General features: G+C 48.2%; 2 protein-coding genes across 2 annotated transcripts in view; both read left to right on the forward strand.

Annotated features, from left to right (window-relative positions):
- Positions 1-968, forward strand: part of LOC115916739 (chromodomain-helicase-DNA-binding protein 8-like) — a 58,976-nt gene extending 58,008 nt beyond the window's left edge. The window contains 3 exon segments of the mRNA XM_030970478.1: positions 93-212; positions 318-356; positions 621-968. Coding sequence (XP_030826338.1) covers positions 93-212; positions 318-356; positions 621-830 — 369 coding nt within the window. The 3' untranslated portion in view covers positions 831-968.
- Positions 969-2,228: 1,260 nt separating this feature from the next.
- The window catches only part of SUPT16H (SPT16 homolog, facilitates chromatin remodeling subunit), a 40,252-nt gene continuing 17,379 nt past the window's right edge, over positions 2,229-25,101 (forward strand). The window contains 20 exon segments of the mRNA XM_030970479.1: positions 2,229-2,346; positions 2,755-3,026; positions 4,068-4,102; positions 7,062-7,122; positions 7,864-7,896; positions 8,048-8,080; positions 8,262-8,294; positions 8,471-8,650; positions 10,092-10,244; positions 12,518-12,664; positions 13,526-13,677; positions 14,264-14,342; positions 14,721-14,814; positions 16,366-16,456; positions 16,538-16,611; positions 17,571-17,693; positions 18,657-18,712; positions 19,296-19,391; positions 21,431-21,546; positions 22,502-22,655. Of these exon segments, the coding sequence (XP_030826339.1) occupies positions 2,961-3,026; positions 4,068-4,102; positions 7,062-7,122; positions 7,864-7,896; positions 8,048-8,080; positions 8,262-8,294; positions 8,471-8,650; positions 10,092-10,244; positions 12,518-12,664; positions 13,526-13,677; positions 14,264-14,342; positions 14,721-14,814; positions 16,366-16,456; positions 16,538-16,611; positions 17,571-17,693; positions 18,657-18,712; positions 19,296-19,391; positions 21,431-21,546; positions 22,502-22,655 (1,776 nt within the window). The 5' untranslated portion in view covers positions 2,229-2,346; positions 2,755-2,960.

Raw genomic sequence — 25,101 nt, forward strand, 5'->3', positions numbered from 1 at the left:
TCACCCCAAATTTTGCTGGTTTTGTGCCACAATTTGGGGTTTTTCCCTGATTTTCGGCGCTTTTTGCCAAAATCCCTGTTTTTCCCCCCAAGCTGGAGCTGCGCTGCCTCGAGGGGCTCCGGGACCCCCCGGGAGACCCCGAGGGCGCCCTGGGGGCCCCTCCCCCTCACCGCGGAGACGGCCCCGAATTCGCCGACCCCCGGCTGCATCCGGTGAGCCCCAAAAACCCCGGAATTCACCCCAAAATGCTGAATTACCCCAAACTCTCCCAAATTCACCCCAAATTTTGTTCTCACCCCCCAACCCCCCCACCTCAGTTCGTGGAGCAGCGGCGGGAGAAGTGGCACCGGAAAAAGGTAAATTAAGAACGGCCAAAATTCCCAAAAAATGCCAAAAATGGGGCTGGGGGCGGGGCCAGAGCCCCCTCCTGTCAATCAGGGGGGTCCTGGCTCCTCCCGCTCATTTTTGGGGTGGGGCACGACACAAATTTTGGGGGTTTTTAATAATTTTGGGTAAAGTATTTTACATTTATTTTATAAATGTGAGGGTGTGGCTTGGCATGACCACGCCCATTTAAGCCCTGCCCCCTCATTAACAATTCTCTTTTTCCTCCCCTGCAGTTCATCCCCTCCCCCCCCTCAGGTTTGGACCTTTCCAAGATGGTGGCGTTGATGGGGGGCGGAGCCAGCAGCGCAGGGGGCGTGGCCTCTCCTTCCTTAGCCCCGCCCCCACGCTTCCGGCCAGAAGCAGAAGAGGAGGCGGAAGCAGGAAGTGGGTGCTGCCCCCTGCTGGCCGACCCCATGTTGCCACCCACTTCCGACTCGGATTAAGCCCCGCCCCTTCTCCTGCCGGGGCCACGCCCCCCTCCCCATATTTATATAAATATGTAAAATGTCTCTGTGTCATAGGGGGGCGGGGCGGGGGGCGGGGCTGAGCGGGGCGGGGCCGAGTTTGGCGGGGGTCAATGTGGGCAGGGCTGGTGGGATGGGAGGGGCCTGGCGGGGATTTTTTTTTTAATAAAAGGTTTGGAAATGGAGAGAGTGCCGTGAGTGATTTTCCCCTAATTACCTGCTAATTAAGCGCCTCATCTTCCTGCCTTGATTGGTACTGCTCCCTAATTACCACCTTTAATTAAACATTTCTGGTAATTAAAGATGTCCGCACTCGCATTTCCATTTCTCACCACGAGGTGGCGCCCACCGAGCTCCCCTCACGAATTTCCCGCCTCTTTTTGTCACGTGACCCCGCCCCTCACGACTTCCCGCCTCTCCCCCGTCACGTGATGCGGGAGCGGCGCCATTTTTCCTCCCCGGGTTTTATATTTTAAATTTGGGTTTTTTGCATTTAATTTTTTTTCCCGTAATTGTTAGGAAAATTAAATTGCAAACACCAGAGGCTTATGTTCAAAAAGGAGACAGGGCAGTGCTTTTACTTTATGGGAAAAAAGGGGCATAAATGGGGCGTTCCCCTGGGGTGTCTCACATTTTTGGGGGGCAGTCTCCTTTTTATCCCAATTTCCCTCTTTTTCCCCATTTCTCAGCTACCTAAGAGGTGCAGAGTTCCCGATACCAAAGATTTCCCTCTAATGTACAACCCTCCCTTTTAAATTTTAATTCTTACACAATTTCGAGTTTTTTCTTCCCCGTTGTTTCCTTCAATGTCCAGTTTCATTTATCAGCAAACCTAAAGATTATCTGTAAAAGCAAATCTCTTTTTCCACTCACCAATCAGTGAAATCCTTCCCATTGTTTACAAAAAACGTCACTCAATTGTTTTTATTTAAAAGTTTAATAGTAATAAAAGGATTACAAAGAGAGTAATATATTCAGAAAAATATTATTTTGTACAATTAGGATTAGGACAATACGAGACAATACAAACAGAGAGTTACAGATAGGTCTGGTACCTTTCCTGGGCAAAATAAGCCCGAGAAAGGACCCACATTTACAGAAAATTAATCCTTAACAACAACAGCCTGTTGCGTATTCAATATTTCATACATTAGGCATAAACCCGAGCCACGCCCCCTCCTCTTTATTCATCCCCGCCTCACGTGAGGAAGGAACCGTTCCCCCCCCTCCGGTTTTACCGATTTCCCAGCACTATTCCCCGTTATTTCCCGTTTCTCTCCTTTCTCTTTTTACCGTTTTTCTTCTCTACGAGAAGCGGCCGCTTCCCCTTCTCCCTCCGCCGCCATTTTGCCGCCTCCTCCCCTCAGAGCCCTTTTCCCGCCTCTGCCGGTCACGTGACGCTGGAGAACTTTGCCGCGCCCCCTCCTCTTTATCCATCATCGCCTCACGTGAGGAAGGAACCGGTTCCCACCTCGGTTTTACCGATTTTCCCCCGGTATTTCCATTTTCTCTCCCTTTTTACCGTTGTTCCCCTTCACCAGAAGCGGCCTCTTCCCCCTCTCCCCTCAGCGCCATTTCCCCGCCTCTCCTTATCACGTGACGCCGGAAAACTTTGCCACGCCCCCTCCTCTTTACCCATCCCCGCCTCACGCGAGGAAGGAACCGTTTCCCACCCCGGTTTTACTGATTTCTTCCCCCCCGGTATTTCCCGTTTTTAACAATCCTTTTCCTGTTTTTTTATCTTCACGAGAAGCGGCCGTTTCCCCCCCCGCCCCGCCGCCATTTTCCCCTCTCTCCCCCTCAGAGCCCTTTTCCCGCCTCCCGCGGTCACGTGACCCTCTCCCCCTCACGGCCCTTTTCCCGCCTCCGCGGGTCACGTGACGCTGTCCCCCCCTCCCCTCAGCTCTCCTTTTCCCGCCGCCCCGGAAGCGGAAGTTCCCCTCAGGCCGCGTTTCCTGGGGGGGGAGCGCCGCGGCGCGGGAGGAGGAGGCGGCGGAGGAGGAGAAGGAGAAGGAGAAGGAAACTCGGGGCGGCCCCGGCCAAGGCAGCGCATCCCGGAGGAGGCCCAGGGTCCCGGGAGGGGCCGCTGGCCCCGCGCGGGCCCCCGGGATGGCGCTGAGCCTGGACCGCGAGGCCTTCTCGAGGCGGCTGCGGCGGCTCTACGCCAGCTGGCAGGTGGGGGAGGGGCGGGGGGGGCCAGCCCTGAGGGGGAGGGGCTCGGAGTGGGGAGGGGGCTGAGGGAAATGGGGGGGAGCTGAGGGAAATGGGGGGGGCTGAGGTGAAATTTTGGGGGTGGGTGATGGTGATTTTGGGGTGAATTTGGGGGATTTGAGGTGATTTTCGGGGATTTGAGGTGAATTTGGGGGATTTGAGGTGAATTTGGGGGATTTGAGGTGATTTTCGGGGATTTGAGGTGAATTTGCGGGATCTAAACGTCAATTTTCAGGGCGTGAGGTGAATTTTGGGGTTTTGAGGTAAATTAGATGGCTGTGAGGTAAATTAGTGGAGCCTGAGGTAAATTGGGGGAGTTTGAGGTAAATTTGGAGGGGCCGGGATAAATTTGGGGCATTTGAGGCGAATTTGGGGAGAAATTTGGGGCATTTGAGGCGAATTTCGAGGGTTTGAGGTGAACTCGTTGGGCCTGAGGTAAATGTGGGGGGTTCGGGTGAATTTGGGAGCTTTGAGGCAAATTTGGACAATTTGGGTGGAATTTGGGGGTTTTGGGGTCACTTTAGGGGGCGCTGAGGTGAATTTTTGGGATTTAAAAGAAATTTGGGGGGTTTGAGGTAAATTTTAGGGGATTTGAGGTGAGTTTGGGGGATTTGAGGTAAATTTTGGGGGGTTTGAGGTAAATTTAGGAAGTTTGAGGTAAATTTGGGAGGATTTGAGGCAAATCTGGCTGCTTTGAGGTAAATCTTGGGGATCTGAAGTAAATATGGAGGGTTTGAGGTGAATTTGGGGGATTTTGAGGTGAATTGGGGGGATTTTGGGGTGAATTTTGTGAATTTTGGGGTTTTTAACCCTTTTTTCCCCGCAGAAAGGCGAGGATGAGTTCAGGGGGTGAATTTGGGGTGAATTTTGGGGATTTTGGGGTTTTTAACCCTTTCTTCCCCGCAGAAAGGAGAGGATGAGTTCCGGGGTTTATTTTGGGGTGAATTTGGGGGATTTTGGGGTGAATTTGGGGGATTTTGGGGTTTTTAACCCTTTTTCCCCCAGAAAGGCGAGGATGAGTTCGGGGTGACCATCTTGGGGTGAATTTGGGGATGTTGGGGATTTAACGCCTATTCCCCAAGCGCTGCAGGTGAGGGGGGAAAGCTCCCCAAAAACCCCAAAATCTGCAGGAAAAAACCCCAAAATCTGCAGGAAAAAAAAAATTCCTCAGGAGAAAGCCCAAAATTCCCTGAGGAAAATCCCCAAATCCCCAGGAAAAATCCCAAAATATCAAATTCCCTTAAGAAAATTCCAAAAGTCTTTGAGAAAAATCCAAAAATGTCCAGGAAAAAAAATCCAAAATGTCAAATTCCCTTAAAAAATTGCAAAAATATTTGAGAAAAATCTTGAAAATCCCCAGAGAAAATCCCAAAATCCCTAAAAAAATCCCAAAATCAAAATCCCTGAGAAAAATCCCAAACTCTGTGAGAGGGCCCAAAATCTCCAAAAAATCCTTGGGAAAAATCCCAAAATGTCTCAGAAAAATCCCAAAATCTCTGAAAAATACAAAAATCCCTAAAAAAAAAAAAAATCCCAAAGTCTCCAAGAAAAAAATCCCAAATCTGTGAGGAAGGAATCCCAAAATCCCTGAGGGGAAATCCCAAAAACTGAGAGGGGAAAATCCCTGAGGGGAGAGTCCCAAAATCCCCCAAAAAAATTCCCAAAATCCCCTCAAGGAATCCCAAAACCTGATAAAAAACCCCACAGTGCAAAAATAAAATCCCCCAAATCCCTGATAAAAAATCCCCAAAACTCCCTCAAGAAATCACAAAAATTCCTGATCAAAAACCACAAAACCCCTAAAAGAAATTCCCAAAATTCAAAAAAAAATCAATGAAAAAAAACCCCAAATTCCCTAAAAAAAACCCAAAAATTCCTGATAAAAACCCCACAGTCCAAAAAAAAAATCCCCAAAATCCCTGATAAAAAACCCAAAAATCCCCTCAAGAAATCACAAAAATTCCTGATCAAAAAACCACAAAACCCCCAAAAAAATTCCCAAAATTCAAAAAAAATTTAAAAAAGAAAATAAAATCCCAAATTCGCTGATAAAAAACCCCAAAGCTCCTAAAACAAATCCCCAAAATTCTAAAAAAAACCCCAATGAAAAAACCCCCAAATTCCCTAAAAAATCCCCAAAATCCCTGGTAAAAAACCCCAAATCCCCTCAAGGAATCCCAAAAATTCCTGATCAAAAACCACAAAACCTCTAAAAAGATTCCCAAAATTAAAAAAAAAAACAATTTAAAAAACCCCCAAATTCCCTGAAAAAAATCCCCAAAATTCCTGATCAAAAACCCCAAAATCTCTAAAAAAAATTTCCCAAAATTCAAAAAAAAAAAGAAAAAATCCCCAAATTCCCTGAAAGCCCCGGAGGTTCCGCGGAGCTTTTGGGGCCGTTCCCGGATTTTGGGGAATTTTCATCCAGTTGAGAAAATCCCCAGGGTTTCCTCAGGCGCTCCTGCTTTGTTTAACACGCTCCCATTGCTTTGAATTGGATCTTTTCAATCTTCTCATTTGAGAGCTTGGTTTTTAATTTTATAATTTAAATGTTTTAAATTTAATCGTTTAATTCTCTTTAATAATTTAAATGTTTTCATTTGATAATTTAATTTTTAATTTAATAATTTAAATGTTTTGAACTTGATAATTTAATTTTTTAATTTAATAATTTAAAAGTTTTAATTTAATAATTTAGTTTTTTAATTTAATAATTTAATTTTTTAATTCAATAATTTAATTTTTTAATTTAATAATTTAATTTTTAATTTAATAATTTAAATGTTTTGAATTTGACAGTTTAGTTTTTTAATTTAATAATTTAAAAGTTTTAATTTAATAATTTAATTTTTTTAAATTTAATAATTTAATTTTTTAATTTAATAATTTAAATGTTTTCATTTGATAATTTAATTTTTTAATTTAATAATTTAAATGTTTTAACTTGATAGTTTAATTTTTCAATTTAATAATTTAAATCTTTTAATTTGATAATTTAATTTTTAAATTTAATAATTTAAATCTTTTAACTGAATAGTTTAATTTTTTAATCTTATAATTTAAACTCTAAAAATAATATTTTAAAAAATGCAATTAATAAGTTTAATTTAATTACCTAATGATTTCTTTTTAAATACATTTCACTCATTTTTATCACTTCAGCAGAGATTTTCAGCAGAATTTTTATAATTTTGAGGTATTCCCATCATTTTTTGTGTATTCTCACCATTTTTAATGCATTTTCAGCATTTTTAACCCATTCCAATCATTTTTAACCCGTTCCCATCAATTTCAATGTTTTCCCATCACTTTTTATATTTTTTCCGAATTTTTGTTTTATTCCCATAATTTTTAACCTGTTCCTGCAATCTTTAATGTATTCCTTTAATTTTCAAGGTGATCCCATAATTTTTAACGCGTTTCTATAATTTTAAAATATTTCTGTAATTTTTTAATTTTTTAACACATTCCCGTCATTCTTAGAGGAATTTTCTTTCTTTTTTTGGGCGCCTCTCCCCGTTTCAGAGCAAGTTTCTCTCATTCTTTGGGTGAATTTTCTCGTTTTGGGTGAATCCCCTGGGTTTTGGGTACATTTCCTCATTTTTAGGTGAATTTTCTCGTTTTTAGGTGAATTTTCTCATTTTTAGATCAATTTCCTCATTTTTAGGTGAATTTTCTCATTCTTTGGGTGAATCCCCTGGGTTTTGGGTACATTTCCTCATTTTTAGGTAAAATTTCTCATTTTTAGGTGAATTTTCTCGTTTTTAGGTGAATTTTCTCATTCTTTGGGTGAATTTTCTCATTTTTAGGTTGAATCCCCTGATTTTTGGGTGAATTCTCTCATTTTTAAATAAATCATCATTTTTAGATGAATTCTCTCATTATTTTGGCCGAATCCCCTCCTTTTTGGGTGAATTCCCTGATTTTTGAATCAATCCCCTCGGGTTTTGGTCAATTTTCTCATTTTTGGGGCTTTCCCTGGCCCTTTTGGGTTCCCAGGTCCGTTTTTGGGGTGTTCCTTTATATTTTGGGGTTCCTAGGTCGGTTTTTGGGTTCCCAGGTCGGTTTTTGGGGTTCCTCTGTCCATTTTTGGCTGTTTCTGTCCATTTTAGGGCTGCCTGTATTTTTGGGGTGTCTTTGACCATTTTTGGGGTTCCTGGATTGGTTTTTGGGGTGTTTGTCTCCATTTTTGGGGCTGTTTCTGACCATTTTTGGGAGTCTGTATTTTTGGGGTGTCCTTGACCATTTTTTTGGCTGTCCCTGTCCATTTTTGGGTTCCTTTGTTGGTTTTTGGGGTGTCTTTGTCCATTTTTTGGGGTTCCTGGGTCAGTTTTTGGGCTGTTTGTGTCCATTTTTGGCTGTTTGTGTCCATTTTTGGGCTGTCTGTATTTTTGGGGTGTCCCTGTCCATTTTTGGGGTTCCTGGGTCAGTTTTTGGGCTGTTTATCTCCATTTTTGGGGCTGTTTCTGTCAATTTTTGGAGCTCCTGGGTCAATTTTTATGGGGTTTTTTTTTGGGTTTTCGGGGTTTCTGTATTTTTGGGGTCCCTCTTTCCATTTTTGGGGTGTCCCTGGGCATTTTTGGGGTTCCTGTGTCTGTGTCTGTCCCTGCTGCTGTTGCAGTTCCTCTGTCCATTTTTGGGGCTGTTTCTCTCAATTTCTCCAGCTCCTGGGTCCATTTTTTGGGGTTTTTTTTGGGTTTTTGGGGTGTCTGTATTTCTGAGCTCCCTCTGTCCATTTTTGGGGTGGTTTTAACCCTTTTTTGGGTGTTTTTAACCCTTTTTGGGTCGTTTTCCCCCCCAGACGTGGCTGTTTGGCTCCGAGCTGACCGACACGGTGACGCTGTTCTGGTCCCCATTGGTTTTTGGGGTTTCTGGGTCAATTTTTGAGCCTTTTTGGTCGGGTTTTCGGGGTTTCTGTATTTCTGAGGTTCCTCTGTCCATTTTTGGGGCGTTTTTAACCCTTTTTGGGGCGTTTCTGCCCCCAGCCCTGGCTCTTTGGCTCCAAGCTGACCGACACGGTGACGCTGTTCTCATCCCTGTTGCTTCTGGGTCAATTTTTGGGGTTTTTTGGTTGGGTTTTCAGGATTTCTGTATTTCTGGGGTCCTTCTGTCCATTTTTGGAGTCCCTCTGTCCATTTCTGGGGCGTTCCTGACCATTTTGGGGCGTTTTTAACCCTTTTTGGGTCATTTCTCCCCCAGACGTGGCTCTTTGGCTCTGAGCTGACCGACACGGTGATGTGTTCTCATCCCTGTTGCTTCTGGGTCAATTTTTGAACTTTTTTCGTTGGGTTTTTTGGGTGTTTCTGTCCATTTTTGGGGTTTCTGTATTTCTGAGGTCCCTCTGTCCATTTGTGGGGTGTTCCTGACCATTTCTGGGGCGTTTTTAACCCTTTTTGGGTCGTTTTCCCCCCCAGACGTGGCTGTTTGGCTACGAGCTGACCGACACGGTGATGCTGTTCTGCGAGGAGCGCGCGCTGTTCCTGGCCAGCCGCAAGAAGGTCGAGTTCCTCAAGCAGGTGGCGCAGGGCAAAGGCGGCGAGGGGGCGGCCAACGGGCTGCCGGCCGTCACGCTGCTCGTCCGAGAGAAGGTGGGGCTCCCCCAGAGTTTTGGGTTGTTTTGGGTCATTTTGGGTCATTTTGGGGTTTTATGGGGTTATTTTCGTGTCCTGGAGGTCGCTTTGGGATTCTGGAGGTCACTTTGGGTCATTTTGGGGTCCTTTGGATTCATATAGGATCCTGATGGTCACTTTGAGGTCCTGGGGGTCATTTTGGGTCATTTTGGGTCATTTTGTGTCCCTGGGGGCGGCCAATGGGCTCCCGGCGGTCACACTGCTCGTCTGCGAGAAGGTGAAGGTTCCCCAAAGTTTTGGGTCATTTTGGGGTAATTTTGGGTCATTTTTGGGTCATTTTGGATCATTTTTGGGTCATTTTGAGTCCCTGGGGGCGGCCAGCGGGCTGCCGGCCGTCACGCTGCTCGTCCGAGAGAAGGTGAAGGTTCCCGAAGTTTTGGGTCGTTTTGGGGTCATTTTGGGGTAATTTGAGTAATTTTGTGTCGTTTTGGGGTTTTATGGGGTTATTTTCGTGTCCTGGGGGTCACTCTGAGGTCCTGGAGGTCACTTTGGGGTCCGAGAAGTGAAGTCCCAAAGTTATGGGGTCCTTTTGGTCACTTTGGGGTTATTTGGTAATTGGTCGCTTTTGGGTTTTATTTTTTATTTTCCTGGGGGTCACTTTGGGGTCCTGGTGGTCACTTTGGGGTATTTTGGGTTCCTTATGGTCCATTTGGGTTCCTTATGGTCACTCTGGGTTATTTTGGGTCCCTTTGGGTCCCTTTGGGTCATTTTGGGTCCCTTTTGCGGTGATTTTGGGGTCCCCAAAGTTTTGGGGCTTTTGGGGTTTTATGGGGTCCCTTTTGGGTCTTTTTTTGGGGTCCCTTTGGGTGATTTTGGGGTCCCTTTGGGTCACTTTGGGTTCCTTTGGGTCACTTTGGGTCCCTTTGGGTGATTTTGGGGTCCCTTTGGTGACGTTGGGGCTCCCGGGAATTTTGGGTGTTTCGGGTTTTTGGGGTACTTTGGTTATTTTGGGTCGCTTTGGGGTTTTTTGGGGTTACTTTCGTGGGGGTCCCTTTGGGTCCTGATTTTTGGGGTCCTCTTATGGGTCTATTTTTGGGTCCCTTTGGGTGATTTTGGGGTCCCTTTGGGTCCCTTTGGGTGATTTTGGGGTCGCTTTGATCCCTTTGGGTGATTTTGGGTTATTTTGGGTCGCTTTGGGTGATTTTGGGTCCCTTTGGGCCCTTTGGGTGATTTTGGGGTCGCTTTGATCCCTTTGGGTGATTTTGGGTTATTTTGGGTCCCTTTGGGTGATTTTGGGTCGCTTTGGGTGATTTTGGGGTCCCTTTGGGTGATTTTGGGGTCGCTTTGATCCCTCTCGGTGTTCCCGTTGTCTCCTTGCTCCCCCACCCCCGGCCTTGGCTCGGGAACCTCGGGCTGGGCGTGGCCCCGCCCCCCTGACCTCGGCCCCGCCCCCTCGCAGAACGAGAGCAACAAGGCCAACTTTGAGAAGCTTCTGGAAGCGCTGCGGGGCAGCCGGGGCGGGCGGCGCCTCGGCGTCTTCGCCAAGGACAAGTTCCCCGGCGAGTTCATGAAGAGCTGGAACGACGCCCTCAGCAAGGAGGGCTTCGAGAAGGTCCGGGGGGCGGGGCCTGGCCCGGGGGGCGGGGCCAAGGTTGGGTTGGAGGTGGGTGGGATGGGCCAGAGTTGGGTTGGAGTTGGGTTGGAAGAGTCAAAGTTGGGTTGGACAGAGTTGGGTTGGATGATTCAAAGTTGGGTTGGAAGAGTCAAAGTTGGGTTTGAAGAGTTGGAGTTGGGTTTGATGGGTCAAAGTTGGGTTGGAAGGGTCGGAGTTGGGTTGGACTTGGGTTGGATGATTCAGAGTTGGGTTGGAAGAGTCAAAGTTGGGTTTGGAAGAGTCAAAGTTGGGTTTGAGTTGGGTTGGAAGAGTCAAAGTTGGGTTGGATGGGCCAGAGTTGGGTTTGAGTTGAGTTTGAAGGGCCAAAGTTGGGTTGGATGAGTCAAAGTTGGGTTTGAGTTGAGTTGGAAGGGTCAAACTTCCGTTTGACGAGTCAAACTTGGGTTTGAAGAGTCAACGTTGGGTTGGAAGAGCCAGAATTGGTTTCAATGGGTCAAACCTGGGTTGGAAGGGTCAGAGTTGGGTTGCAAGAGTTGGAAATGAATTGGAAGGGTCGTGGTTGAGTTGGAAGAGCCGCAGTTGGGTTGGAAGCGCCGTGTCCGTTTGGAGTTGGATTGGAAAGACCAGAGTTGGGTCGGAAGTTCCGCGCCCGGCCCCACCCACCCCATCGCCCCGCCCACCGCTCTAACCCCGCCCCTTTGCGCAGGTGGCCAAGGAGGCGGGGCCAGAGTTGGGTTAAATCAGTCGAAGTTGGGTTAAATGATCCAAAGATGGGTTCAGTGATCCAAAGTTGGGTTCAATGAATCAGGGTTGGTTTGGCCCCGCCCACTGTGGCCCCGCCCCCCGCTGTAACCCCGCCCCCAGGTGGACGTGAGCGCGGCGGTGGCGCTGGCCATGGCGGCCAAGGAGGCGGGGCCAGAGTTGGGTTAAATCAGTCAAAATTGGGTTAAATGAGTCAGAGTTGGGTTTGAAGGGTCAAAGTTGGGTTGGATGAGTCAGAGTTGGGTTCAATGAGTCAATGTTGGGTGAAATGATCCAAAGTTGGGTTGGATGATCCAAAGATGGGTTCAATGAGTCAAAGTTGGGTGAAATGATCCGGTTGGGTTGAAGGATCCAAGTTGGGTTAAATGAATCAAAATTGGGTTAAATGATCCAAAGTTGGGTTCAATGAATCAGAGTTGGGTTAAATGAATCAGGGTTGGTTTGGCCCCGCCCACTGTGGCCCCGACCCCCGCTGTAACCCCGCCCCCAGGTGGACGTGAGCACGGCGGTGGCGCTGGCCATGGCGGCCAAGGAGGCGGGGCCAGAGTTGGGTTAAATCAGTCAAAGTTGGGTGAAATGATCCAAAGTTGGGTTGGATGATCCAAAGATGGGTTCAATGAGTCAAAGTTGGTGTCAGTGAGTCAAAGTTGGGTTTGAAGAGTTGGGAGTTGAGCTGAAGAGTCAAAGTTGGGTTGGAAGAGTCAATGTTGGGTTTGAGTTGGGTTTGAAGGGTCAAACTTGGGTTTGAGGGGTCAGAGTTGGGTTGGATGAGTCAAAATTGGGTTGAATGAGTCAAAGTTGGGTTTGGAGGGTCAAAGTTGGGTCAAAGTTGGGTTGAATGATCCAAAGTTGGGTTGAATGATCCAAAGTTGGGTTCAATGAGGCAAACTTGGGTTGGCCCCGCCCCCTGTGGCCCCGCCGCTTTGCGCAGGTGGACGTGAGCGCGGCGGTGGCACTGGCCATGGCGGCCAAGGAGGCGGGGCCAGAGTTGGGTTAAATCAGTAAAGTTGGGTGAAATGATCCAAAGTTGGGTTAAATCAGTCAAAGTTGGGTTTGAAGGGTCAGAGTTGGGTTAAATGAGTCAAAGTTGGGTTACATGATCCAAAGTTGGGTTGGATGATCCAAAGATGGGTTCAATGAGTCAAAGTTGGTGTCAGTGAGTCAGAGTTGGGTTTGAAGAGTTGGGAGTTGAGCTGAAGAGTCAAAGTTGGGTTGGAAGAGTCAATGTTGGGTTTGAGTTGGGTTTGAAGGGTCAAACTTGGGTTTGAGGGGTCAAAGTTGGGTTGGATGAGTCAGAATTGGGTTGAATGAGTCAAAGTTGGGTTTGAAGGGTCAAAGGTGGGTCAAAGTTGGGTTGAATGATCCAAAGTTGGGTTGAATGATCCAAAGTTGGGTTAAATGAATCGGAGTTGGGTTAAATGATCCGAAGTTGGGTTCAATGAATCAGAGTTGGGTTCAATGAATCAGAGTTGGTTTGGCCCCGCCCCCTGTGGCCCCGCCCCTTTCAGGTGGACGTGAGCGCGGCCGTGGCGCTGGCCATGGCGGCCAAGGAGGAGCAGGAGCTGGCGCTGATGCGCAAGGCGGCCGCCATCACCTCCGAGCTCTTCACCAAGTTCTTCAAGGAGCGCGTCATGGAGATCGTCGACGCCGACGAGGTGGGGCGGGGCTGGCAGGGGGCGGGGCTGGCAGGGGGCGCGGGGCTGGCAGGGGGCGGGGCCACGGCGGGGAGGGGCTACAGGAGGGGAAGGGCAAAAACGGGAGGTGGGACCAAAATGTGGAGCTTTGAGGTGAGGTTGGACCAAAAATGGGAGGTTGGACTAAAAACGGGAATTCTGAGATGTGGATGGATCAAAAATGGGAGTTTGGGGCAAAAATGGGAATTTTGACATCAGGTTTGACCAAAATCTGGAGTTTTGAGGTGAGGTGGGACCAAAAACGGGAATTTTGTGGTCAGGTGGGACCAAAAATGGGAGGTTTGAGATGTGGGTGGACCAAAAATGGGAATTTTGAGATCAGGTTTGACCAAAATCCGGAGTTTTGAGGTCAGGATGGATCAATGGAGGTTGGAGGTCAGGATGGACCAATAATGGGAGTTTGGGGCAAAAATGGGAGTTTTGAGATCAGGTTTGACCAAAATCTGGAGTTTTGAGGTCAGGTGGGACCAAAAACTGGCGGTTGGACCAAAAATGGGAGTTCTGAGATCTGGATGGACCAAAAATGGGAATTTTGAGGTCAGATTGGACCAAAAATAAGAATTTTTATGCCAAGAGGGTCCAAAACTCGGAGTTTGGGGCTCAGCACGGACTTGCATTTTTTTGGATCATTATCACCCAAAAAAAAATCTCCATTTTGGGGCGGGCTCTGTCCAAATTTTCCCCTTTTTGGTCCGAACTTCACCATTTTGGGGTGAATTTTTTGTCCCGTTTTGGGGCCGAATCTCGGTCACTGAGACCCGGGGCTGGCTCGGTGACGTCGCGGTGACGTCGCGGTGACGTCGCGGTGACGTCACCCCGCAGAAGGTGCGCCACAGCAAGCTGGCCGAGGCGGTGGAGAAAGCCATCGAGGAGAAGAAGTTCCTGGCCGGGGCCGACCCCTCGGCCGTGGAGATGTGCTACCCGCCCATCATCCAGAGCGGCGGCAACTACAACCTCAAGTTCAGCGTCGTCAGGTACCCAAAATCCCCGGAATTTAACCCAAAATGTGAAAATCCCAAAAGTCTGCTAAAAAATCCCCACAAAATTACCCAGAAAATCCCCAGAAATTCACTGATGAATCATCCAGAGCAGGGGCAACTGCAGCCTCAAGTTCGGCGTCGTCGGGTACAGAAACCCGAATTTAACCCAAAACCGACAAATTCACAGGAATTTAAAATCCGCAAAAATGCAGCGCACAAGTCCCAAAAATTCACTGATATCTCAAGGCCATCACCCCCATTTCTGACCCCATTTCCCCCCATTTTCCCCATTTTTTCCAGTTTTTTTCCCGGTTTTCCCAATTTTTCCTATTTTTCCCGATTTTAACCAAACCAGAAAATCCCATTCCCTGTTATCATCCGACCGGCCTGCATTTTCTTTAGTGACAAGTCCCACATGCACTTCGGGGCCATCACCCCATTTCTGACCCATTTGCCCCATTTCCCCCCATTTTCCCCATTTCTGACCCCGTTTTTTCCCGTTTCTTTTTCTCCTTTCCCCATTTTTTCCACTTTTCCCCAATTTTAACCAATTTCCCCGTTTTTCCCCCCGATTTCCCAGCGACAAGTCCCACATGCACTTCGGGGCCATCACGTGCTCCATGGGCATCCGCTACAAGTCCTAATCTTTTACCTGTTTTGTACGCTCATTTTGGACCCGTCGCGCAAGACATGTAGGAGCACTACAGCTTCCCCGTTTGCTCACGGCGTCCATTTGAGAATTACGGCCACAAGTGAGTGACCACTGAGTGACCACTGAGTGACCACAGTGACCATAGAGTGACCATAGAGTGACCACAGTGACCACAGACCCCTGACTGACCCACACAGACTGACCCGTCGGAGGAGCACTTACAGCTTCCTCTTGGGGCTCCAGGACGTGCTGCTGAGAGAGCTGAGACACGGTGAGTGACCACTGAGTGACCACTGCGTGACCATAGTGACCATAGAGTGACCACAGTGACCACTGAGTGACCACAGTGACCACAGTGACCATAGAGTGACCATAGAGTGACCAGTGACCCATAGGGACTGACCCGTCACAGGACATGCAGGAGCACTACAGCTTCTTGCTGACCCTCCAGGACGTCCTCTTGAGAGAGTTACGGCACGGTGAGTGACCCTGAGTGACCACTGAGTGACCACTGAGTGACCATAGAGTGACCACAGTGACCACAGACTGACCATAGAGTGACCACAGTGACCACAGACCCCTGACTGACCAACACAGACTGACCCCTCACAGGACATGCAGGAGCACTACAGCTTCTTGTTGACCCTCCAGGACGTGCTGCTGAGGGAGTTGCAGACACGGTGAGTGACCACTGAGTGACCACTGACCACAGTGACCACAGAGTGACCATAGAGTGACCACAGTGACCATAGAGTGACCAGTGACCCACAGGGACTGACCCGTCACAGGACATGCAGGAGCACTACAGCTTCTTCTTGGGGCTCCAGGACGTGCTGCTGAGGGAGCTGAGACACAGTGAGTGACCACTGAGTGACCACTGCGTGACCATAGTGACCATAGAGTGACCACAGTGACCATAGAGTGACCACTGAGTGACCACTGAGTGACCATAGTGACCATAGAGTAACCACAGTGACCATGGACTGACCACAGTGACCACAGTGACCACAGTGACCATAGACTGACCATAGATTGACCACTGAGTGACCACAGTGACCATGGACTGACCACAGTGACCACAGTGACAATAGAGTGACCGCAGTGACCGCAGAGTGACCACTGAGTGACCACAGTGACCGATCCCGACTGGTTGATCCCGCACTGACCCCATAACGTCCCTCGATGACCCCCACAGTGACCTTGAGGTGACCCCTGAGTGACCCTCACTGACCACTCAGTGACCACAGCGACCGAGTAACCACAGTGACCATTGAGTGACCATCGAGTGACCACTGAGTGACCACAGTGACCACTGAGTGACCATAGAGTAACCGGTGACCCACAGGGACTGAACCCGAGTGACCCCTGACCCCTTACTGACCCCTGCTGACCCCTGACTGACCGAGTGACCCCTGCGTGACCCCTGACCCCTTCCAGGCATGCACCTGTGCGACATCTACGCCCCTGAGTGACCCCCGAGTGACCCCTGACCCCTCACTGACCCGTGACCCCTGACTGACCCCTGACTGACCCCTGACCCTGACTGACCCATGACCCCTGACTGACCCCTGACCCCTCACTGACCCATTACCGCGGCCTGACCCCTGACCCCTGACTGACCCCTGACCCCTGACCCTGACTGACCCATGACCCCTGAGTGACCCCTGAGTGACCCCTGACCCCTTCCAGGTACGTGCCTGTGCAATGTCTGTGCTCCTGAGTGACCCCTGAGTGACCCCTGACCCCTCACTCACCCCTGACCCCTGCTGACCCCTGACCCCTGTCTGACCCCTGGACCCCTGACTGACCCCTGCTGACCCCTGACCCCCGCAGGCGCGCGCCTGTGCGACGTGTACGCCCCTGAGTGACTGACTGACCCCTCATTGACCCCTGACCCCTCACTCACCCCTGACCCCTGCGTGACCCCTGACCCCTGTGTGACCCCCGAAGGCGCGCGCCTGTGCGACGTGTACGTCCCTGACTGACCCCTGACCCCTGCGTGACCCCTGACCCCTGTGTGACCCCCGCAGGCGCGCGCCTGTGCGACGTGTACGCCGCCGTCATGGACGTGGTGCGGAAGCAGCGCCCGGAGCTGCTGGGCAAGGTCACCAAGAACCTGGGGTGAGCAACGGCGGCCCGGGGGTCACGCCGGGGTCACGCCGGGGTCACCGGGGTCACGCCGGGGTCGCTGTGGGGTCGCAGGTTCGCCATGGGCATCGAGTTCCGCGAGGGCTCCCTGGTGATCAACAGCAAGAACCAGCAGCGCCTGCGCAAGGGTGAGCGGCCAAAACGGCGGGATTCGCCCCGAAACGGGGAATGCGCCTGCTCCGCGTCCAAAATCGGATTTTTGTCCAAAATCCCCGGGATTCGCCCCGAAACGGGGCAGTTCTGCCCCAAAATTCACCTGCTCCACCTCAAAATTCTGATTTTTGTCCAAAATCCCCGCGTTTCGCCCCAAAGGAATGCACCTGCTCCGGGTCCAAAATCGGATTTTTGTCCAAAATCCCCCTGGTTTCACCCCAAAATCGGGGTTCTGCCCAAAATTCCCTGTATCCAAAATCCCCGGGTTTTGCCCCAAACTGGGGCAGTTCTGCCCCAAAATTCACCTGGTCCACCTCAAAATTCTGATTTTTATCCAAAACTCCCCGCGTTTCGCCCCAAAACGGGGAATGCACCTGCTCCGTGTCAAATTCATCTGAGTTTGTCCAAAATCCCCGCGTTTCGCCCCAAAATCTGCGCTTCCCACCCCGTTCTTCAGCCCAAAATCCGCCTGGTTTTCCCCAAAATCGGATTTGTATCCAAAATCCCCGGGTTTCCGCCCCAAACCGGGAATGCACCTGCTCCATCTCAAATTCATCTGATTTTTGTCCAAAATCCCCGGGTTTCACCCCAAAATTCACCTGCTCCACCTCAAATTCATGTGATTTTTATCCAAAATCCCCGGGTTTCACCCCATTTCACCCCAGGTTTTACTCTTTTTTTTTTTTTTTTTTCCCCATTTTTTGGTTGTTTTTCCCACATTTTTCCCATTTTAACCAAAATCCCCGTTTTTCGCCCCGTTTTGCAGGCATGGTGTTCATTGTGAACGTGGGGCTCTCAGAGCTGCCTTATTTCACCCCATTTTTTACCCATTTTTTACCCATTTTTTACCCATTTTTTACTCATTTTTTTGCCATATTTTTCCCCATTATTCCCATTTTAACCAAAATCCCCGTTTTTGGCCCCGTTTTCGCAGGGATGGTGTTCAGCGTGAACGTGGGGCTCTCGGAGCTGCCCAACCGCGAGGCCAAGCGCCCCGAGGAGCGCAGCTACGCCCTCTTCCTGGGCGACACCGTCATGGTGGACGAGGTGGGCGGGGCCTGAACCGGCCAATCGCAGCGCGGGGACACGCCCTGGAACCAGCCAATCACGGCAGGGCTTGTACACAAACCCGCCAGTCACAGTGGGGCTCACAGTTACACTGACCAATCACAGCGAGGCTCACAGTTACACTGACCAATCACAGTGGGGCTCTGACCCAGACTGACCAATCACAGCAGGGCTCACAGTTACACTGACCAATCACAGGGGGGCTCAGCCCCAGACTGACCAATCACAGCAGGGCTCACAGTTACACTGACCAATCACAGCGGGGCTCACAGTTACACTGACCAATCACAGCGGGGCTCAGCCCCAGACTGACCAATCACAGCGGGGCTCACAGTTACACTGACCAATCACAGCGGGGCTCAGCCCCAGACTGACCAATCACAGCGGGGCTCACAGTTACACTGACCAATCACAGCGTGGCTCAGCCCCGAACCCGTTACTTGAAGTGGGCGGAGCCTCAAATGGGCCAGGCCCCCGCACCGACCAATCCCGGCCCTCCTGTCCCAGTCCCGACCAATCACAGCGCTCGTGCCCATTTTTCTGGCCAATGGCGTGTCCCCCTGCTCTGCTCTCAGCCAATCCTGTGTCCCCGTGTCCCAGTCCTGACCAATGGCGTGTCCCGATGCCCCTGCTCTGAGCCAATCGCGTCTCTCCCAATCCCGACCAATCCCGTGTCCCTGTGCTCCTCTCCCGACCAATGGCGTGTCCCCCTGCTCTGCTCTCAGCCAATCACCTGTCTCCGTGTCCCAATCCTGACCAATCACGTGTCCCGGTGCCTCAATCCCGACCAATCCTGTGTCCCCATTCCTCAATCCTGACCAATCCCGTGTCCCCATTCCTCCATCCCGACCAATCCCGTGTCCCCATTCTCTCACATTTCCCCCTCATCACATCTCTCATTTTTTACCTATTTTTCTATCATTTCTCTTTCTTCCCTATGTTTTTTTGCCCCCCGTGGTGCTCACGTCCGTCAAGAAGAAAGTCAAGAACGTCGGCATCTTCCTCAAGGTGCGCCCGCTTTGGGGCCAAACGCGCCGCTTTTGGGCAAAACCCCAAACCCCAACGGCATTCGGGGCGGTTTGCCAAAATTTGGCGCTTTTTGGGGCAATTGAGGGGTGTTCTGGGTGATTTTGGGGTGGTTTGTCAGAATTTGGGGTTTTGGTTCGTTTTGGGGGAAATTTATCACAATTTGGGGTTTTGGTTGATGTTGGGGATTTTGGGAATTTTGGAGATTTGGGGGAATTTTCAGGATTTTGGGGATTTTAGAAATTTGGGGGATTTGGCGATTTTGGGAATTTTGGAGATTTTGGAGATTTGGGATTTTGAGAATGTGGAATTTTGGGGATTTGGAATTTTGGGAATTTGGGGATTTGGGGTTTTGGAATTTTGTGAATGTGGGATTTCGGGGATTTGGGGATTCAGGGATTTTGGAAATTTGGAATTTTGGGGATTTGGGATTTTGTGAACGTGGGATTTTGGGAATTTGGAATTTTGGGGATGTGGGATTTTGGGGATTTGGAATTTTGGGGATGTGGGATTTTGTGAACGTGGGATTTTGTTTTTTTCCCGAATCGGCCGTTTCTGGCCCCAGAATGAGGACGAGGACGAGGAGGAGCCGGACAAGGACGCGGCCGAGGATCTGCTGGGCAGGAGCTCCCGCGCCGCCCTGCTGACCGAGCGGACACGGGTGGGTACTGACCGCGGGTGACCACTGAGTGACCAGTGAGTGACCAGTGAGTGACCGCCCCAAAAATACCGCAAAAATCCCTGAAAATGCAAAAAAAATCCCCCCAGAAAAGCCCTAAAAATGGCCAAAAAATGACCCAGAGTGACCACTGACCGCAGTGACCACGAGTGACCAATGAGTGACCCAGTGAGTGACCACAACCCCAGAAATCCCCAGAAATGTCAAAAAAATCCCCCCAAAAAAACCCTAAAAATGGACAAAAAATGACCCTGAGTGACCAGTGAGTGACCAATGGCCATGAGTGACCAATGAGTGACCACCCCAAAAATCCCCCAAAAAAGCTCTAAAAATGGCCAGAAAATGACCCTGAGTGACCGCTGACCAGTGAGTGACCAGTGAGTGACCAATGAGTGACCAATGAGTGACCAATGAGTGACCACCCCAAAAATACCCCAAAAATCCCCGAAAATGTCAAAAAAATCCCCCCAGGAAAGCCCTAAAAATGGCCAAAAAATGACCCAGAGTGACCAATGACCGCGAGTGACCGAGTGACCACAGCCCCAGAAATCCCAAAAAATTGTCACAAAATCCCCAAAAATGCCCAAAAAAACCTCAAGAAATGTCCAAAAAATCCCAAAAAAGCCCCAAAAAAATTCTAAGAAATGTCAAAAAAAAATCCTAAAAAATGTCCAAAAAATCCTAAAAAATTTAAAAAAAAAATCCCCCAAAAATGTCAAAAAAACTCAAAAAGCATCCAAAAAATCTGAAAAAATGTCAAAAAAATCCCTAAAAATTCCCAAAAAAACCCCACAAAAATGTAAAAAAAATCCCCAAAAACATCCAAAAAAAATCCCCAAAAATATCCGAAAAATCCCAAAAAATGTCCAAAAAATCCCCAAAAAAACCCCAAAAAAGCCAAAAAAAAGTCAAAAAAATCCCAAAAAATGTCCAAAAAATCCTAAAAAATACCCAAAAAAGTACCACAAAAATGTCCAAAAAAATCCCCACAAAAATGTCCAAAAAAAATCTCAAAAAATGTCTAAAAAATCCTAAAAAATGTCAAAAAAAATCCCCAAAAATGCCCAAAAATATCTCAAAAAAAAAAAAATCCTAAAAAATGTCCAAAAAAAAATACAAAAAAACCCCACAAAATGTCCAAAAATCACCAAAAAAAACAAAAAACCCCAAAATGTCAAAAAAAATCCCAAAAATGTCCAAAAAATCCCAAAAATGTCCAAAAAATCCCCAAAAATATCAAAAAAAATCCCCAAAAATGTCAAAAAAAATCCCAAAAAATGTCCAAAAAAATCCCCCCAAAAAAAAAAATTTAAAAAAACCCCAAAAATGATTAAAACCCCCCGAATTGTGCAGAACGAGCTGACGGCCGAGGAGAAGCGCCGCGCGCACCAGAAGGAATTGGCCACGCAGCAATGTCAGAAAAATGTCCAAAAAATCCTAAAAATGTCCAAAAAACCCAAAAAGTGTCCAAAAAATCCCAAAGAACGTCCAAAAAAAATCTCAAGAAATGCCCAGAGAAATCCCCAAAAAATGTCAAATAAAATCTTTTAAAATGTCAAAAAAATCCCAAAAAATTCCCATAAAAACCCCACAAAAATGTCCAGAAAATCCTAAAAAATGTCCAAAAAAATTCTAAGAAATGTCTTAAAAAATCCTAAAAATGTCAGAAAAATCCCAGAAAATGTCCAAAAAAATACCACAAAAGCATAAAAAAAAAATCGTAAAAAACATCCAAAAAATCCCAAAAAATTTCAAAAAAATCACCAAAAAATGTCAAAAAAATCTCAAAAAATGTCCAAAAAAATCCAAAAAAACATCCAAAAAAATACCCCAAAAATGTCCAAAACAAAGCACAAAAAAATTCAAGAAAATCTCAAAAAATGTCCAAAAGAAATCTTAAAACATATTAAAAAAACCTGACAAAAATGTCAAAAAAATCCCAAAAAATGTCCAAAAAATCCCAAACAAATAAAATTTCAAAAAACCCCAAAAAGTCACTTTCCAATCCCCGAATTGTGCAGAACGAGCTGACGGCCGAGGAGAAGCGCCGCGCGCACCAGAAGGAATTGGCCACGCAGCTCAACGAGGACGCGCGGCGGCGCCTGACGGAGCAGCGCGGGGAGCAGCAGACCCAAAAGTAGGGGAATTCGCCCCAAAACGGGGAATTCGCCCCAAAATCGGGAGAATTCATCCTAAAATTGGGAAATTCACTCCAGAATTGGGAAATTCACTCCAAAATTGGGAAATCTGCCCCAAAAGCGAGGAATTCGCCCCAAAATTGATGAAATTTACCCCAAAATCGGGGACATTGACCCCAAAATGGGGAAATTCGCCCCAAAATGGGGAATTCACCCCCAAAATCAAGGAAAGTCACCCCAAAAGTGGGGAATTCACCCCGAAATCCCGTTTTTTCCCAAAATCACGGTTTTTCACCCCATTTCAGGGCCTGAAAATCGAACGTTTCGTACAAGAGCGCGGCGCTGCTGCCCAAGGAGCCCCTTTTTTTCCAAACTCCCGTTTTTCTCCCCAAATCTTCATTTTTCCCCCAAAATCCCGTTTTTCTCCCAAAACCGCGGTTTTTCACCCCAAACCAGGGCCCGAAAATCGAATGTTTCGTACAAGAGCGCGGCGCTGCTGCCCAAGGAGACCCTGTTTCCCCCCAGATTCACAGATTTATTTCCCAATTTGCCGTTTTTTCTCCCCAAACCCCCCAAAATCCCGTTTTTCCCAAAATCGCGGTTTTTCGCCCAATTTTAGAGCCTGTGAATCGAACGTTTCGTACGAGAGCGCGGCCCTGCTGCCCAAGGAACTGGATTTTTTCCCAAACTGCCATTTCTCCCCCCAAAACCCCTATTTTTGTTCCTAAACTTCCGTTTTTTCACCGGAATTAATTTTTTTCCCAAAATCGTGGTTTTTCACCCCATTTCAGGGCCGAAAAATCGAATGTTTCGTACAAGAGCGTGGCCCTGCTGCCCAAGGAGCCCCTGTTTCCCCCCAAACCCCACATTTCCCAAACTCCCACGCCCATTTTTCCCGTTTTTCCCCCAAAATCCCGTTTTTTCCCAAAATCGCGGTTTTCCACCCCAAACCAGGGCGCGGAAGTCGAACGTTTCGTACAAGAGCGCGGCGCTGCTGCCCAAGGAGCCGCACGTGCGCGAGATGAAGATTTACATCGACAAGAAGTACGAGAGCGTCATCATGCCCGTGTTCGGCATCGCCACGCCCTTCCACATCGCCACCATCAAGGTGAGCGCCCAAAATCCCCGGAATTCGCCCCAAAACCGGGCGGGGCGGAAACGGGAGGAAACGGGGAAAAAACGGGGAAAAAATGGGGGAAAATGGGGGAAAAATGGGGAAAAAAACGGGGAAAAACGGGGGAAAATGGGGAAAAATGGGGGAAAAATGGGGGGAAAACGGGGAAAAATGGGGAAAAAATGGGGAAAAATGGGGGAAAATGGGGAAAAAATGGGGGAAAATGGGGAAAAATGGGGTGAAAAATGGGGAAAAAATGGGGGAAAATGGGGAAAAAATGGGGGAAAAATGGGGAAAAATGGGGAAAAATGGGGAAAAACGGGGGAAAAAAACGGGGAAAAATGGGGAAAAACGGGGAAAAATGGGGAAAAAATGGGGTGAAAAATGGGGAAAAAATGGGGAAAAAACCGGGGAAAAATGGAAAAAAAATGGGGAAAAATGGAAAAAAACATGAGAAAGAATGGGGAAAAAACGGGGGCAAAAAATGGGGAAAAACGGGGAAAAAACGGGGAAAATTGGGTGCGGTAGAAGGGAAGTGAAAAATTGACAAAAAATGCCCAAAATTGACCCCAGAAATGCCAAATGTGCTCGAAAAAACCCGAAATGCCCAGAATTCGACCCAAAAATCAGGGAGGGTGAAAATGGGGTGGAAACGGGGAAAAAATGGGGAAAAATGGGGTGAAAAATGGGAAAATTGGGGTTGAAAAGGGATGAGGTAGAAGGGAAACCCAAGTTTTGATACTAAAAAGGGCAGAAGTGCTTGAAAAACCCCCAAATCCCTCGAATTCGACCCAAAAACTGGGGAGAGCAAAAATCGGGTGGAAACGGGGTAAAAATGGGGGGAAAAATGGGGAAATTGGATGAGGTAGATGGAAAAGAAAACACTGACACAAAACCCACTGAAATTGGCAAAAATCCCTCAGAATAGACCTCAGAAATGGCAGAAATGGTCAGAAAAACCCCAAAATCCCCTGAATTCGACCCAAAAATCAGGGAGGGCAAAAATAGGGAAAAAATGGGGAAAAAATGGGGAAATTGGATGAGGTAGAAGGGAAAGGAAACACTGACACCAAAAACTCGAAAATTGACACAAAACCCACCGAAATTGGCCCAAAAACCCCAAAGTTGGCCTCAGAAACGCCAAAAACTGTCCAAAACCCCAAAGTTGGCCTCAGAAACGCCAAAAGTGCTCAAAAACCCCTGAATTGGTGTCAGAAGCTACAAAAGTGCTTGAAGAGCCCCAAAATCAATTTCCAAAGCAGCAGAAATCCCCAAGAAAGCCCCCGATCAACCCACAGAATGTCAGAATTTCTCCAAAACCTCCAAGTTATTTAAAACAAAAGAGGAAAATTTCAGTTTTGGGTTCCCACCACCCCATTTTAGGTAATTTTGGGTCCCACCAAACCTAGACATGGTTTTTACCTCCATCTTAGGTGATTTTGGGTTCCCACCACTCAATTTGTTGTGGTTTTGGGTTCCCACCACACCTGGACATGGTTTTGGGGTCCCACCATCCGATTTTAGGCAATTTTGGGTTCCCACCACACCTGGACGTGGTTTTGAGGTCCCACCACCCCATTTCACGCAATTTTGGGTTCCCACCACCCCATTTTAGGTAATTTTGGGTTCCCACCATTCCTGGACATGGTTTTGGGGTCTCACCACCCCATTTTAGGTAATTTTGGGTCTCACCAAACCTAGACATGGTTTTTACCTCCATCTTAGGTGATTTTGGGTTCCCACCACACCTGGACGTGGTTTTGGGGTCCCACCATCCGATTTTAGGCAATTTTGGGTTCCCAGCACCTCATTTTAGGTAATTTTGGGTTCCCACCATTCCTGGACGTGGTTTTGGGCTCCCACCACCCCATTTCAGGCAGTTTTGGGTTCCCACCACCCCATTTTAGGTGATTTTGGGTTCCCACCACTCCTGGACATGGTTTTGGGGTCCCACCACCCCATTTCAGGCAGTTTTGAGTTCCCACCACTCCTGGACATGGTTTTGGGCTCCCACCACCCCATTTTAGGCGATTTTGGGTTCCCACCACCCCATTTTAGGTTATTTTGGGTTCCCACCATTCCTGGACATGGTTTTGAGTTCCCACCACTCCTGGACATGGTTTTGGGCTCCCACCACCCCATTTTAGGTGATTTTGGGTTCCCACCACCCCATTTTAGGTTATTTTGGGTTCCCACCATTCCTGGACGTGGTTTTGGGCTCCCACCACCCCGTTTTAGGCGATTTTGGGTTCCCACCACCCCATTTTAGGCGATTTTGGGCTCCCACCACCCCATTTCAGGCAGTTTTGAGTTCCCACCACTCCTGGACGTGGTTTTGGGCTCCCACCACCCCATTTCAGGCAGTTTTGGGCTCCCACCACCCCATTTCAGGCGATTTTGGGTTCCCACCACCCCTGCACGCGGTTCTGACGTCCATTTT

This window comes from Camarhynchus parvulus, unplaced genomic scaffold (assembly GCF_901933205.1).
Source record: "Camarhynchus parvulus unplaced genomic scaffold, STF_HiC, whole genome shotgun sequence".
Taxonomy (NCBI): domain Eukaryota; kingdom Metazoa; phylum Chordata; class Aves; order Passeriformes; family Thraupidae; genus Camarhynchus; species Camarhynchus parvulus.